This window comes from Phyllobates terribilis, unplaced genomic scaffold (assembly GCF_046119375.1).
Source record: "Phyllobates terribilis strain yellow unplaced genomic scaffold, ASM4611937v1 Scaffold_4__5_contigs__length_816908805, whole genome shotgun sequence".
Classification (NCBI taxonomy): Eukaryota; Metazoa; Chordata; class Amphibia; order Anura; family Dendrobatidae; genus Phyllobates; species Phyllobates terribilis.
The window spans coordinates 132,494,796-132,512,723 of NW_027362764.1; the positions used below are offsets into that span (position 1 = coordinate 132,494,796).

Genomic DNA, 17,928 nt, shown 5'->3' on the forward strand with positions numbered 1-17,928 from the left:
ACAAGGCTTATACGGACAATGTAAAGCAGAGAAACTAAACTTCAGCTGAAAAAACGGCACACGTTTGTGTAGGAAGTGCACAAAACTCACCAAAACATTCGAGCATAATCTGCACTCGTTTGACTTCAAAAAGATACTAAATAAATCTGGACCACATGTGACAAATTACTTCTGTTCCCAAAACTAAAAACATGCAAGAAAACAGCATACAGGTAATGTATAAGGCTGCGGCCCCACCATCAGTATGTGGTCAGTATTTTTTCTCAGGAGTGGGAGCCAAAACCAGGTGAGAAAAGGTATAATAGAAACAAGTGCAGCAATTCTGCATTTATCACCCACTCTTGAGAAAAAATACTGACCAAATACTGATAGTGGGGCCGTGGCCTTACTAGTGTGATTCAGCTTCTATAACTGTGCAGAGAATGAGATGAGAGGAGAGGGCGACGAGAGAGAAAAGTCTCAGGACACAATGTCATTTTTAGATTTTTATTTAAAGTGTAATGGATATTTTCTTCATATTGCTTTAATGAAATGACAGACAGCAGTTGCAGAAATTCTTTGCTTTTAAAAACAAAACAAAAAAAAGTTTTAAAAGACAAAAAATATTTACAAAAAAAATTAAATAAATGGCAAAAGGTTTAGCAATTGTGAGGGGTTCCAGAAAGATCATTACAAGTCGTGTCAATAAATACCCAAGACAAATGAAGACAGAAGACATTCTTTCATGAATGAAAAAAATAAAATAAAAAGTAATACAATCTGAAGGGTTTTTTGGCACAAATAAATTAAATGCACACGTTATGAAGGCAGGATATTTCATTTACCTTAAATTAATCACTGTTCTAAAGAAAAAAAAAGAAAAAAATAACGCAGGAATGTTGTAACATGGTGTTCGTGCCAATAAATAGAAAAAGAGTACCAGAGTATTGCCAGCATTTTCAAAGACAAAACACTCAGATTTTATGCTGCCAGGACCAATTGATCATGTAGAAGGTCTCCAAATTTACTGGGAATGTTTATTACTTGAAATAAGAGAAAACGGATGCATAAGAAGTAGCGGTGGATGTCAGGTGGGCCCTTTCAAGTTACGTCCCCATGGGTTTATCTTTCTAGTTTGGCACAGTAGCTGACAGCGTACTTACTAAGGGCGCAGTCAGACGGCCGTAAAATTCGGAGCTAGATCAGAACGCACGGACTGGCCGGCGGCTCTTCTGACCCGAGTGTGACAGCTGCATAGAAATAAATGAAGCGGTCATGCTAGGGTCGGGAGAGCTGCCGGTCAGTCCATGTACTGCGTTCTGACCTCGCTCAGATTTATAAGGCCGTCTGACTGTGTCCTAGCAATGATACAGAGGCGGAGGATGGGTAGCCATAGTGAAGTCTGACTGTTTCTCCAATGCAGCTGGTTTGTTTTCTGAAATATGCAGAGTCAGGAAATCTGGCTAAATACTTGTCTACATGGACAGATTTTAGATCCATTTTTCCTTATAAACCTAAAAATGAAGAAAAGATTCACTAAAGGAATGTTTTCCCTTTTTTTTTTTTTTGCCTAGAACTGGAATACTTGGAAATACAGACCTAAAATGCTGATTAAAACAAATCTTAAGAAATAACTAGATGGGTACATTTGCAAAACTTTCAGTCTACAAAGCAGCTGCTTCTGCCGTGATATGCTCATATAAAAGGTGTATGTACAGCCTCACTTTAGACACGGGAGTTTACAGGCACAGTAATGAATTCTTTGCTCCGCAGGTTTAATATGCAATCACAAATTTTACCATAATGTGGGATTAGCCATAAGGCTACAAATTAAGGAATCTAAAAGCAAGCCAGCATTATTCCTTCCAGCAAGTGAATATTGCTGTACTGATCAGACGACGGACACTCCAATCAGAAACACGTTAAAAGACATCTGCAATAACACCGGCAGACAAAAGTAGAGCTGGCAAAGGCACTTGTGTGTATCGCTAGAATGAGAATTATGCCTAAATATTTCAAAAGTGCAATGCACATAAACGACATCCTGAAGTTTATTTAATATACAGGACCAGAGGGGGTAAATGCGTCATAACAAGTCATTATATCCAATGGACATAGGCTTAATAAAAGCCAACATGTCTTATGGCACATTTGCTCCAGTAATTAAATAAACCTTAGTACATGTATTGTAAACCTTTGGCACACAGCTTAGACCACGGGATGGATTGCAATTAATATTTCTTCTTTTCCCACTTTAGCCATTGAGGAACCAAAGACTGTTTTATTAATGTACAAAAATTTCTGCACATTTAACACTATCAGGAAGGGCTATTTTAGTATGCCATTCCCATCCTAAAACGATTTTAGGTAAAGCAAAATTCTGGCAGTCCCATACAAAGACATCCAGCTAGAATTTGTACAAAATTGTGTCCCGTTAGGCAGAATAGTTTTCACAGTAGCCAATTAGGTCACACAAAACTTCATAAAATTAAAGTAGAATCATGACATGGTGCTTTGAAAAAAAAAAAATTGGACGGGTAGAGTAGTAGGCTGGTACTAGAAAGGCCGTTTAGATACTTTCTTCACAATGGTAACAGGTAAGCTTTTGGTAGAGCAGCTAAAAAAATAAAAATGTAGTATACATAATGTTCTTGGTCTCTGGCGTGAATAAAAGTTTTATAATTTAGAAAAAAAAAATTATATAAAAAATTTTCATCTTATTAGACACCATAAATGTTCATTTTCATTAAAACACTATCAATTAAATATTTGCATTTTATTTTAAAGCTTAAATAGTGTCGTTTTTCACTTAAATAAATGTGGATTGAAGAAAAAAAATCCATAAAAAAAAAAAAAAAAAAGATATTCACTGTGTTTTTAAAGGTTGTAAAGCAATAAATAATCTATTTTGTATTACATATACATCATTTTCTCTTTAAAAAAGAAATTTAATATAAATAGCCGGGACCATATATTATGGGAGAATATAGAACTTGTCAATCTAGACTTTCTAATAAGCAGATGGAACATTAATCTTTGCTCATGCTGTTCTGGCTCCATGTAGCTTCAGTTATATTGCAACGTTTCCGCACCACGTTCAGCTGAGTTGGTGCCCAAACTTGGGGTGCATTCAGCTGCTTAGGATCTTATGGCCAAATCCCTAAATTTAGCAAATAAATATGAAATAACTTAGAAAGATTAAATAATCAAACTTAAAATTATGGCTTGTAAAATGGAGCACAGATGGGATGTCCGGAGGGAAATTCTAAATTCACCAAATATAGAAAATGCTGTACTTCCCCAAAAACATCCTTGTGCTTTTTTTTTTTTTTTTCTTTAAAACCTTGCCAGTGATATATAGAATTAATGGAGACTGCTGCTGTAATATTGCACAATAGGGGAAGAAAATGAATGAATATTTAACTTATTGTACAGAAGTTAGGGAAAAAAAAAAAAGGTCTATAAATAATGCAGATATATTATGGAAAAATATGATTGTACTCATAATACATCTGAGGTATTTCCAATTTAAATAAAACTCATGCTAATTCAAGCTTCAGTCTCATTCCTGGAATTCGCAATAAATTAAACAGCTCTGTATAAAGTATACGGTTTTCATTTATCCTCTTTTTTTTGTAAACCCGAGTAGTGCACACTACCTCTGCAAATATTTCTTTTTACAATAAATACACGAATAGAGTTTCTTTTAAAAAGCATTGAACACGGGTTTCTATGGGCATACTTGTATACCCATTCCTAAAAGAATAGCTTTTTTTCACAGTTCCAAAAATGTAAGAATTTTTTCCAAACTCTATGGACAAGTATTTTACAAAATAATAAAAAAAATTTTTTTTTGTTCAAACCGACAAAGTAAACAGATTGCAGTGACAGTGTTCCAAAAAGGCATTTTTTTCCTCCATAAAAAGACCAAAATAGACGTATCCATGTAAAATCAACATAGAAACATCCCTTAATTTATTCACCGTTCCTGCAAATGATCCACAGCTTGGATTTGCCCATTTATGCTATGAGGGATTCAAAAGGAGATGGCGATTTTAAGGCATCCTCTAAATATTGATTGTCATTACAAGATTCTGAAGAACTAATTAAAGATTCCAAGAAGCTGGCAGTAGTGTCTGTAGTGGATGTAAATCCAGGAAGAAGCGTCACCGGACACTGCTGAGAACACAAGTTTTCAAATTCATTCAAGGAATTGTAAAGAGGTCCAAAATTGTACTCTGTTTCATCGGAGATATCAAAGGCTTCCGAGGAAAGGCTGATATCCATATAGTTTTTTAAAATTGGCTCTCCTTGTGCCACGGTAGAATCAGTAGAGATTGCCACAGAGATCTCATTGTCAGTAAAGCAATCTGCCCCTTGGTTTGCATTTTCATCTACGCACTTTGAAATGTTCGATAAAGAGTTTGTGTACAAACCACCATCTGATTTTTCGGAGCTGTAGAGAGATTCGTAAACCTTATCGCAGAAGAAATCGGTAGTATGAAAGAAACTCAAGTTGTCCTGGCAGTCACTGCTATTCTCCTCATACTCCGAATCATTGAAATGAAGAATCCTAGCCAGATAATCTTCCTCAAAATCCGGCTGGGACTTATCAGAAGAAGCATGTTCAAATGGACTTTCTGAGCTTTCGCTCTGACCAGAGGAGGAGGAGCTGTCCGTTGTGTCACTGCTGCAACTGTTTTCACCGGCTGGCTCCAAGTCGGTGTTGAAATGATAGGGAGTAGTGGACGAGGTGGTGCCAGTAGTGGTGGGAGCAGTCCTTTCTTCATCTTCACTAGACTCCATAGATGAGCACTCAAAGGTGTCGAACCTTTCACTGCATGACAATTCAGGCTGGTCATTCCCATCATCATTATTTTGACTTTTCTCCTCAAGCTCAAGTTTCATGACCGTATGGATAAAATGGGTCTGTACCCTGGATGAATTGAATTCTACTCTTCCATTTCGATTTCCACATCCATCCTTAGTACATCCACATGGGAAAGTTGAGTGATCTCTCTAAAATAGAACAGAAACATAATATTAATCAATGTTTTTGTGGGTGTATTGTATAATACTCTTCGGAACACCTTCTATAAGACAATTCTAAATCTCTTGCAGAGTTATAGTACTACTGTGGAGAATTGAATTTTCCAAGACTAAAAAGGTTCAGCTAGTGGCTATGGTTATGACACATATTTGTGTATATCCACAGAGCTGATGCAGAAAGAAATAGGACTCAAGTACTAAAAAGGGCGGGTAAAAACATTTCTTAGGAGCAATCACAAAAACTGATACTAACCTGACATTTGATGCCTGCTAAGGTACAACTGCATGTCTCTGGCTCGCAGAAGTCCTGGCAATCGCAGCCACATTGTTCTCTTGACTTCCGGATTTCATTTAGCTCATGCTTTTCACTTTTGTCAATCTTCTTCACACCTTTGCTCTTGAGCAATGCCCGTCGTTTCTTGGCAGAGTACACTAGTGGATTGAAACCATCTTCAATTTCTGCATTGGTCATATCAATATCTTCATCACAGATGTCATCTATGCTGAGGTTATTAGCCTTTTCTGATTCTATTGTACCATTCTTTGTAAACTAAAAAAAAGAGAAATATAAATGAAACAATTAAGAACATGGAAAAATTATCAACGATACGGGTACATAGGAGCTAAAATACCTAGTCTACAAAAAAAAAAAAAAAAAGAAATAGAATTGGGCATTTAAAGGGTTTGTCCAGAATATTCAAAAATTTGCCCAACAGGGACACACAGGGGGGGGGGGGGGGTTGTCTGACCGAGTAACGGCAGACTTGTAGCCTATATGACTGCAGATGTGTGAATCCTCACATCTAGCGCACTGAGAGGATTCTACGATGCCGGAAGCATTGGGCGTGTGACAAGTATGTGATTTGCATACACGTGGTCATGTACCAACTACATGAGTGTGACCTCACTCAATGCCAGTGTATTGAGCGAGGCTAGACACAGTCTAGTTGGAATGTGGCCTGAAGTATGCAAATCGCATACTTGCGGTCACCACCCAAACAGGAAAATCCTCACAGCGCGCAGTGCATGCGATGTGAGGATTCACAAGTTTGCAGTCACCATCAGTCTATACATTGGGCTGAACAATGCGGCTAGGATGTACAACAAGTGACTGACTGCAGTGGTCACTGCTGCAGAAAAAGTGAAGATCACAGAGATAAATAATGTAACTGATCAGCTAAATAAGTTAAACTGCTACAATTTCTTCTCTTGCCAAAAAAAATAAAAACTATTAAAAAGATATTTTTGAAAACCTACCATATTCTTTAAAGCCAAGAGCTTTTTTTCTTTTAAACATTCCATGAGTTTCTCCCTACGCCGTATCAACTGTTCCCTGGAAAACTCTTCCAACGTGAACTGTCTGCTGTAGCTGTGTTTTTGCCTCATGCCCAGAGTGCATCCGCCCCGACTTGGCACGCTTGTGAAACCTTGGCATCGTTGAAAATAGAAGACAATCACCCGATCGAAATGAACCTGGTTCTTCTTCGCCCTCTTTGCAGTCTTTAAGATGGATATTGCTGTAAAGAAAATAACATCCATGAGTACATGAAAAAGGGTGCACACATTTTACTGACGACTTTATTGTAGGCCTGTTGAATATGAAAATGTGGCTTTTCAGCAAACACTGAGCCAAATCAGCCTTGTCTGTTGCCAAATGGAAAATACACAACTGTAAACATTACACCAAAGGGAGAGCCTTAAGAATAAAAGTTGAGAGATCGCTCTTGAGGGATATACTGTATATACATGACTTGGAACGCACTGAGCTTACAGATTTAAGCCAAAGAGGAAAGGTCTCAGTGTTTACTCAGGTGGTGAAGAGTTGACATCTTTACTGCGGCTTCTACAGAAACTATGCAGATTTAAAGCCCAGTTTACTGTCATACAGCACAACAGCTGGGATACGAGAAGCGAGGCCGAGTCTAAGAAAATCCTGGCCATTATCAATCAGCTTTGTATGCTTAGGAGTTGCACATAAGAAGTCATAGTGAGGATGACGGAAGAGGGAAAAATACAATCCACTTACGAGTGAAGTCGCTCAGTAGCGGCCTGGGGCTGTAGTTAAACTCGTCATCAGACTCCCCTCCAGAAGAGGTGGCTGATGATGAAGGGGATGAAGAGGAAGACGAGTACGTGAAGTCATCTTCCAATGCTTCATATTTGCGTTTCAGTAACCCACTCATGGCTATTGTGTAGATTTCACAGTCCTGTGAAAAAAAAAAAAAAAGAGAAAAAAGTAAAGGTTACTTTCCAATCATGTTTTATCATATTGTTTGCATATATATTTTTTTAACACCCTTGTTGGCTGCAAAACTAAAATACTGGATTGAAGGTTGAAAGCAAATCACTCATTAAAGAGTAATGAATCATCACTGCAACTTATGTGAATCAAGCATAATTAATAGATCCCTCATTTGGAAAGGCAACCGGTCTTTAGAACGTACAGGAAACATCACACTGGACGGTAATACTGCAGCAACTGCTTCCTGTCACATCCCATTCAGCTTGAGTGAGCTCATTTACAGAGAGGAGGAAAGGAAGAGGAAAAAAAAAATTGCCTAGCTCTTCAGAGAATACTTCTCGCATGATTTGCATGCTGCACCTCCCCAGGGAAATACAGGCAGAGCATCTTATTAAATGAAACGCTGAAACAAAAACACATCAATTGCACAAAAGTGCAGCCCGTTTTTCTCCCCCCCTCGCCCTTTCCTCCTACTTCCTCTGCTGGATTTTTTGCACCCTCCGGACATATCTGTGAAAAACAGATTTCAGACAAGGACATTTTGTGCTTCAGGTCTCAGGATGCACTTGTCTAATTCCCCACCCCCCTCCATTACATGGGCAACCTGTTAACCTCATAAATGCCAATGTAATGAGTGGGCTTTGTATAACCAGCACATAAATGACGCCCCTACACGGACGATCATTTTGTATTGTATTGCCGCTTGCATTAGTCTCTGCCTCGAAGGGCTTGAGTAATCTCGGAGTGAATAGAAGCGCTGTGCTTGATCACGATTTTATCACACGCATACAAGGTATCAGTTTAATATTAGCAGTATGTAGGAGGGCACGAGGAGCAGGCATCACGGCACAGGCATTATTTGGAAAGATGACTCAGGGTGACTCAGTAGTCTGCCTCTGTGTGTACTGATGGACGTGACAACAGCTTAGGGGAAGCGCCAGGAAACTTTTTTTTATCACTTTACTAGCATACTGACGTCAGCACTGAGAGTGACTGGTAATGACGAGAGCTTAGTACAATGCCTCCATGGAAGATTGCAGCAGACTGACATTATGAAATCGTGAGTTTCCTAGTGTTTAGCTATAAGTACAATGCTGTCAAAGAGGTAGAAGCCAGAACAAAATTATTCCCTCTTTTTCCATAATCCATAATCATTTGTGCAACTACTGACCCCAACACAAATTTCTTTACATCCTTTGCTGATAAAATCCCGCTGTACCCCTGCCACCATCAGGATGTATAGGGAACCCTGCGAAGAGGACATTCCCAGGAAACAATTTTGATGTCCATTAGTCATTCATGGGCCAATATAAGGGCAGCAAATAATATCGGCATCAGCAAACGGAAACTTTAACCTAGCCAAGTGCACTGGGCAGGTGATTAAAGCTAAATAAGTGCTATATTTGCAGAGTGGGGAAGCAGTGCGCTAGTTAATTATTTACTACCTTGTTATGCGAGACTCTAGCCATGGCCCTGGTGTATCATTTAATGTACAGCATGCGGACACTGCGTGTAGGGCTAACCATTCATTTAACTCCTTAATGCGTATCCAATTGTCCATGTCGATGTGCTTTCGGTACTTTGTATCACAGTGGCAGGTGGAAGATTGTAACATACAAGATATTCATATTACTAGGCAATAAACAACTAATGTCCAGTGCTCTGGCAAAACACTTCAGCAGCTCACACAAAAAGTGTAAACCCTTACACATCCCTTCTTGCACTTGTGTTAACACAGGCCAAGGTTCAAGAGTTCATACACAGGCATTTATAGACCTGTAAGGGGAGAACCCTCGCACTGCATGAAGGCCAACACTGCACTACATCAGGGACCTCCACACTGATGTCACCGCTCATCAAGAGGGTTTTTTTTTTTAAGCCACTTGCACTTATACTTGGTAGATACTGTAGTTAAAGAAAAAAAGCTGTAAATTCTCTAATCGTCCACAAAAAAAACAAAACCGCATGAATCTTACTATGCACTCAGAACAGGTTAGACACTTAAATCTCTGACAGATGCTGACCCGAGATCAGCCTTCAGGGTGGCCTCTGCACATGGGACAAAGACAACACGTCTCAGCTGAATCACAGACGAGGACTAACATGGTGTAGAATGATAAAAATATAAATATAGGTTTATGTTACAGCATTTTACACCCCAGGAATGCGGCTCTAAGTTCTAGGAATTTAGTCTTTAGTACAACTTTCTATTTTGCTGTTTCTTAGAGGAGGATAGAGAATATATTCTCTAAGAAACAGCAGAATAGAGTTGTAGGAAATTCCTAGAATGTTTTTTTGCCTCTAGGAAGGCTGGATTAAAATTACATTTTCTTTCACAGAGCCCAAGTTTCCTATGTATCTACCAAGCATTGTATTGAAACAAGCCTCACTCCTGTATTTCAGGATTGTTCCACAGGTTTTGCATTCAGCAGCCACAAAAAGCTGGTGATGGGGTATGGAAGGGATCTCCCATGGGGGAGTTACAATGGTGCTGTACTTTCAGGGTTTCCCCAGCTTTCCCAGAAATAGATATAACTTCTAGGAAATAGATGAACTGCACTGAATAGTATATATATATATATATATATATATATATATATATATATATATATATATATATATATATATATATATATATATATATATATATTATTTTTTTTAAAGAGGGAAGTTCCTTTAAATTTTTTTTTTTTTGTTCACCAAAGTAATAAAATTCCTAGAATATAAGGGAACCCCACAACATTATCCCAGAACGGTCAGGTCATTAGTCAACCTCACAAATTCTCCAAACGTATATAGTAAGCGCAGACTTGGCTTTCTGAAATTCTGCAATTGTTTCCCGCCGAATTATGTAAAGTCAATTGCTGCCAGATGTTTTATGAAGTGGCTCTAGACTGCACTAGAAAGGACACAGTGTTAAGAGGATTTACTAGCAGAGCTGGTACAAAGTGAGCGCGGTGCTAAACTGTCAGAGGGAGCCAGTAGCAAAGTGTCACCCAAGCTTTTGTATCAAGGGGTCAAATGAGGACATTGGGACCTAAAGAAACATTGATTTCAGATCCTACAAAAACAAAAAGCAGGCAGGCCTGAAAAAATATATTTGCATAGTGCACTATATGTTTACAGTACAGCTCAATATTTACACAGTGTACAGTACCAGGGAAAAACAAGGAGTGAACTTAGCGCTACAATGTGCCCATCAGGGCCAGCCCCAAAGCATAAGAGGACACAACGACTATGCGAGGAATTACATCCACGTTCATTCAGAAGAACCACAAGGCACAGTGCACCTCATTCCTAATGCTGACCATCCCCCTATAAAAATAGTTTAACAGTAAGGGTGTATTTCATATACAATTCCTCCAAATAGAATAACCATGATAACGCATATCAAAGAAACCATAGAATTGGACAGGAACTATATGGATTTACCGATCTAGCCCCCTCCCCATTCACAATATAAATAGAGCCCTGAATATCCACCTTCCTATATATTATCAGCTCCATTGTTATCAAATTCAGAAGGTCATACCCCAGGTATGTGTCCTGCTGGGCTGTGGAGTCAGTAAACCAAATTTCTGATTCAAACGTCTATTTTTGCACAGACTCCTTTCTTAATGGCTTTTTAAAATTTCTAAACTTTCTTAAAATTTCTATAAAAATGTAAACATGCACTCAAATTAACTATGCAAAATTTCTAATATCCTAGGTGCGCAACTTCTGTGATGGCACTTGCTCTCAAAATGGATTATTCTCAGGTAGAACATAGGGGCAAAACAGATAGTTGCCACTTCCACTTTGTAAGCAAATTTTGAGCCTGATTCATCATATAAAGTGAAATAAGAGCCACAAGGTATCATGTACAGATCACACAAGGGCAGAGGCATTACTTGTACCATGTAGCATAAGCACACAGATGTTCATACGAGGAATAGATACTGTTACATCAACCACTACATGTTCTGCAAGTATCACAACTCTGGGTAAAAAAAAATATATATAATAATAATAATAATAATAAATAATAATAAGCTTTTGAAATAGCACTGCAGAGAAAGAAAAAAAAAAGTATTTTTTTTAATCAGCATGTGCTAAGTCCAACATTCAGCTCCATACAAGAAGAACTATTTAACTACATTTTATTTCAGGTTATTAAAAAAAAATAATCTGCCTCACTGGCAGCTGCCAAAAAAGACATTCTGTTCTTGGCTCAGCCATCTTACTCATCTATTTTACTAAAAACAGCTTTTTAAACAAGTACAAGAGTCGATGGCCCAAAACCGCAGGAATTCTTGTCTGGCACCACCACTCCCACTGAGCTTTAAAGGTGCAGAGCCAGGAAAATTAAATAATAAAAAAAAAGTACAAGGAGCAGATGAAATGTAAGGGATGCACTTACTCTACAAACACTAGAGTGAAGCATTGTGTAATAAATAGTCACCGACTCAAAATAAAAACATTCAATCTATGCCAAGGGAAACAATCCATAAGGCGACCTCGTGTGGAGACCACCCCAGCCCTATGTTCCTGTGCCATTTTCTTCCTAGTAATGGGTGTGATCACGTAAATAGTAAGGAAGGGAATGTATGATTCCGCTCCCTTGTTCTCACCCTTGCTTTGGGTATTAGCCATGTATATAGGAATTTCAGGAATGAAGGAGCCTCTGTGATACAGAATGGTAAACATGGAGAATCAGGGCCAAGACAATTTGCACTCTGGGAAATCGGTGCACAGTTTACATCTGTTTATAGGGTCGGGATTCTTTTTTTGTGTGTTTGCCCTAAAGCATCCCAGCTCAAAAGGTTATCCTGGAAGTACAAGCCATATGTAGTGTGTGTATTTGTAATGTATACACTAAGTTTCACTCCGGTGACTACCAGAAACATGACTGATAATGCCAGGAAAAAAAGGAAAGTAAATAAATGTGAGTAAATGTGAATTTCTCACATTTGGAAAATAGGTTATAAAAATCTCCTTACACAGACATGGCACTCTGAACAAGGACAAAGTTTACCCTTTAGACCTCCTGTTAGAGGCCTCTCATCTGGCAAATTAAAATCAGTTCTCCCGCTTTGCTCTGATGAGGGGCAAACACCCTGAAACGTGTCTGCAAATGGAGTTTCTGGTTTGACTTCTTATCTTAACTCATGTGGCAAGGTTCAATAATAACTTTTAGGATTGCTACCCCCAATAGGTGGCGCTAGAGCTCCTGTCCTCTTCCTCTCTGAAGAGGCAATTTGCATCAGCTGGTTAGGCAGTTCAGATTCCGACCTGCCCACCTCCATATACACTCAAGCAATGGTGCATGCATGTGTTCTTAGGTGGGAAGGATAAGCAAGCTGTTCAAAGGCACCTCTTATCTCCTGTGAGAACAAAATGATCAGGCATATTGAATTTCACTACAACATCTGCCATCAGGAGAGTCCGGACACCCTGATACATATTATATGGTCAGCTGGTCCCATCGACTTTCATAGCGTATATGGCCACGCTCAGTCACTAAGAAAGCTGGGAGATGACAAATATGACCACCATATAGCACCTGTAGCTGCCAAGAGGTTTGCCACAGATTCATCAGGCCCATCAATGAAAAATGTGCCCAAGAATCACGTGTTTTCATAATGTTGCGTGACACGGCAGATTTTTCCATTCAGGGATCTGGGAAAGCTGGGTGACAGCTATCTACAATGACAATAGAGGATTGTTATTCTTCGCTAGTCAACTTGAGAAAATGCCATAAACACTTAATACAGTAAAAGTATATTCACAAAGTAAATACTTGTCTAACTCTATTTAACCCTGGGGAAACACGTATGAACGTGTGGAGCGTCTCAGAAAGCCAGACACCTGTTTAAAGACCATAAAAGCCACGTGCAGAACTTGCAGGGCAGTAGTCATTGGATCATTCAGATGCAAATCCAGGGGAAGGATTAGAAAATGTGGTAGAACAGGATCTGCCTGTTATGACAGTGAGCTCCAGGTTCACGCGTACAACAAGCATATTCCCTGATTATCTAATGGCAAGCATACAGCACCAGCATATATATTTATAAGAATATATATTTTTTCCTGTATGAAAAAAAAAAAAAAAAAAAAAAGTTGATGTGTTAGGCCACGTTCAGAATTCGATCAGTATTTTACATCTGTATTTGTAAGCCAAAACCAGGAGTGGACCAATCAGAGGAAAAGTATAATAGAAACACCTCACCACTTCTGTATTTATCATCCACTCCTGGTTTTGGCTTACAAATACTGATGTAAAATACTGAACATGTGAACGTGGCCTTACAGAAGGATCCATCCAGTATCATCACTGGTTTGTATAGCACAGTATTTGGTCCTAGCACCTGATCGCAGCATAAGGCTCGGCCAGGGTGTCATACACACTGTGGCATGTTTACCATCTGTGGTTTTTCCATAAAATTCAGATCACACCCAAAAGGGAAGAGGAGATCTAAAGAAAGCATGTGTGTGTTTTTAATTTACAGATCTACAGAATATACCAATCCGCAGCCAAAAAAAAAATGAAAATCACTTTGTTTTCTCCTTGCAATTGGAGTCATCCAGACCAAAGCTGCTCTAAAGTGGTGTAAAACATGGAAAAAATGACATTTCACAACTTGTAATATTAAATAAAGAATATCACTTTCAATCCTGTAAAACACCTGTGCAGTCACCAGGGGGGGGGGAATCAATGGCAAAACGTCAGATCCAATGAGTTCCAGGTCTGTAGGAATAAAGCATGTCAGACTGCACTCAATGGTATTAATCCAAATCCCACTAGGCGACCCGAAATCCCAGCAGCTTGTCTGGCTGGATATGAGAAATCACAGTGACATAATGGAAGATACGGCTTGTTGTAGGAACTGTAGCTAACACAAGAAGAACATTATTTACCTACGCCTGAAAGAGGAGACCCCAGGGATAGAACATAAGAGAAGAGACAGTTCTCCACCGGTGAGGATAACCCTACTTTACAGGGCACCTGTGAGTGACTGCTTATCCTGAGTGCCTAGTGCACAATGCCTGCACTCAGCAAAGATAAGAGAATTTTCCCACAGAATACAATATAATAGGAAAAGGAGGAGAAGGAGGGGGGACCTCTGAGGAGTAGGAAGGTGGAGGGGCGTTCTTGGAAAGACTAAATTCCATCCCTTCCAAGGATATGCATTAAAGTCACATCGTCCAACACAATGAAGGCATATGCCCTGGGAAGATGTTCAATCCGCTGCTGCCCACAAATGGGAGGCGGATAGTGGAACCAAATATGGCCACGCACTGGGGAATCCTGCAAGCGATAAAACCATTAACTGTACAGTGCTGTGGTATATGATGGCGCTATATACAGCACCATGGAATCTATGGTGCTATATACATAATAAACTCATCATTTGAACCGTGAGTTACTTGTCACAATCTAATATGACTTTTCTTCCTCTTCAATGGATTGGAAACAAAAAAGTTATCAGATTGTTATAATAATAATATTATAATTTGTATTTATATAGCACCAACATATTCTACAGCACTTTACAATTAAATGATATGTAGCAAATTATTCACTGTGGTGTACACCTAACAAAATAGCCAATAATTTTTTTTTTTTTTTTTTTTAAAGGTGCATGTATTTGGGGCCCAAACAGTTACTGCAATAGGGGTTTCATTAAAAAATTTGCACCATTTTGCTTCCCTGCACATTCAACTATGATGTGGCCTGTGGTCATAAATCAGCTGTAAGAGCTCAGAAAGAGAAAAAAAAGTTTCAAATGCTCCTGGAAGAAGGAGCTCACTGACCAATTCTCGGTCAACTCCTTTTGCAACCATCAAGATTTAAAGTATAATTTTTTTTTTTTTTAATTAAACCCAATTGCAAAAGTGTTTTGTCAAGTTCTGTTCATCTCCAAACATATGTATTTATGAAAACAAAAATGTTCCAATAGGTTGGACAACCCCATTATTAGCAAAAAAAAGTAAATTTATAGTTTGAGCAGAAATAAAACCGTAACCACTCCGGACTTACATCTGGCTCAATTTTGTGTCTCCTCAATTACATATTTAAGGGGTTAAAACAGAGACCAGCTTCATCTCCCACTATAACATCTATATATCCAACTCACAGACCGAGGAAAGAAAGAAAAAAGTTCCATGAAACTTTTTTTTTTTTTTAACAAAAGGGAGGGAAAATTCCACAGACCCCCGAGGTGCCCTCCAGAGCGTGAGTCACCGGCGGCTCATGACGTCACTGCTCTATTGCCACAGCAGCCCAGTGACGTCACCAGGCTCCCTCCTCAGTCAGCGGGCGCCAAAAACTTTATCCTCTGACGTCACCGGCGATGTGATCGGACCCCGCTCCGCTGCGACATTATTCCCAATCACACAACACTGAAATTATTATTATCTGGCAGACGAGACAGTAGCTGCGACTTATCTGCGCCGTCCAGACACGATAGACATAATACAACTCCATTTTTTCGCCACCAGGAAAAAACAAAACAAAAAAAAACCACAAACTCATTCATGCTACAGAAAAAATGCGCGTTTTGTACAAGTCACAGAAATGCAGTAGCGTCATATACACGGAGGACAAATGGCAATTAATGCAGCTCACACCCGGGTAATAACTATTCTAATAATACTATAACTCCATAAAACGGACGTAACACGAATGGCGACATCACCCGCAACCAGCAATACCAGCGGTGCCCTGCCGCAATGCCACGTGTGGTCAGCAGAGGGCGCGCCGCGCTCACTCTCCAGCCGCAGTCACCGGCAGCGACCAGACAAAGTAACAACCATCAGAGAACCCGCTCCAAGCTCCACCGAGCAGACGGGCAATGGCGACCCCGCAGCCGCCGCACTGTGGCAGCTCACATGTAACGGCCCTGCGAGCAGTCACTCACCGTGGCTGTCCTCCTCCGGTGTCGGGCAGCGGGTACTAGATGTAGCGGACGAGTGCAGCTCTCATAGTCCGGAGAGCGCAGCGAGTGCTGTCTGTGGCAGCTCCTCCTGCTCTGACTCCTCTCAGTAGCAGCACAGCCTTTTTCGTCAGTGGAAAACTCCTGTACTGGTGACGCAGGCGGTGACAGAGAGGCAGCCAGCCAGCCCCGAGCCGCCCAGTGCCGCCCCCTGCCTGCTTCCTCCGCTTCCTGCTCTGCTGTGTGTGCGCCTCCGCCTGTGTCAGCACATCCCTGCCTGCCGCCCGCACTGTGTGCAGCCTCCCCTCCTCCGCCTCCGCCTCCTCACAGGACAGCATGGAAATGAGTGCACGACGCCTGGCCGGGGCTGATGGCTGCTCCCTGCTGTGTCACACTGCTGCACATAGGCGTCTGAGGGAACTACTATCCCTAGCCACATACATATACACACAGTATATATATATATATATATATATATATATATATATATATATATATATATATATAGACCTATACGCATATAAGAAAATTATATATATATATATAAACGTGCATAGAAAAAAAGTAAGAAAAATATGTATTAAGAGAAATATATCTACATATGGGTATACATTAGAAAAATGAAAAAAATAAAATAAAAATATATATTTATATATAAGACCCATACAGATATATATTAGAAAAACGTGTGTATATATATTTTTTTTTTCATTTTTCTAATATATGCCCATACATATATATATATTAGAAAATGTTCCAAACATGGGTGCAGGGCATCCAAGGTTATCTCAGAAAACCTCTACCATGTAGAAAGCTGGTTAAGTGTATGTTCACACTAGGCGTTTTTTTCTGCAGCAAAACCTGATCTCTTGGCAGTAAAGTTTGTGCGAACATAACCTAAAAGGGGGACTGGACTCTGTCAGATGCAGAAAACGAACAGATTATATTTAGCCTATGTGACGTTTCGGCTCAGACTGTTACAATCTGTCTCTCGCCATTTTGATCCGAAGTGTCTCATGGGCTAATTGAGATCTGTGTTTTTTTTTTATCATCAGACTTTGGGGTGATGCCCCCCATTCTTTTGGACTTACATACGCTCCTCAACATTGAAATTGCAACACAAAAAAGGAAAAAGTCATGGAGTTTTGGAAATCAGGATGGATAGACATGTTACTGATATGCAAATGCTGGAAAAATTAGTCAAATATTTATTTATATTATATAAATGATATATATATTATATAGATTTAATTAGTCTTGAGTATGAGCGCAACGTGCACATTATAAGTAGGAGTTGCCCCCTCATCTATCAGTAGAACACAAAAGGTTTTTTTTGCAGAGTTGCCAACTCTGTAACAAATGACTAAATTGGAATGTAAGGCTCTGTTCAGACAGAGCTTAAAAACAGCAAGCGTTTCAAGCAGAAACCGCTTCAGGAAACGCTTCTTTTTTGGGGAGGGCGGGTCAGAAGAGTTTTGGAAGATTTTATTTTTTTGGGCAGATTTTATTTTTTTGGGCTCAAGTGTTCTTTATCGGCTTTTGGTTTGTCATTACCTTAGTTTATAGCTGATTCCTTTAGAATCTGCTTCAAAGAAGTGACGTGGACTTTTTTTTTCCAATCATGTGTTTTTTAAAATGTTAAAAAACTCATATGAACAGTAAAGTGGTTTTCTCATAGAAATAAATATGAAACATTTTCCGCTCGAAAAGTCTCCTTAACAATTGCTATAAAAACTTTTGAAA

The 17,928-nt window shown here is 39.4% G+C and overlaps 1 protein-coding gene across 1 annotated transcript; it reads right to left on the bottom strand.

Annotated features, from left to right (window-relative positions):
• Positions 1-475: 475 nt before the first annotated feature.
• Positions 476-16,298, bottom strand: CSRNP1 (cysteine and serine rich nuclear protein 1). The gene is made up of 5 exons (XM_073677752.1): positions 16,171-16,298; positions 7,055-7,235; positions 6,286-6,545; positions 5,282-5,578; positions 476-4,998 (listed from the first exon to the last, which is right to left on the bottom strand). The coding sequence occupies exons 2-5, from the start codon at positions 7,209-7,211 to the stop codon at positions 4,000-4,002; spliced, it is 1,713 nt and encodes a 570-aa protein (XP_073533853.1). The 5' UTR covers positions 7,212-7,235; positions 16,171-16,298; the 3' UTR covers positions 476-3,999.
• Between the last annotated feature and the right edge of the window lie 1,630 nt (positions 16,299-17,928).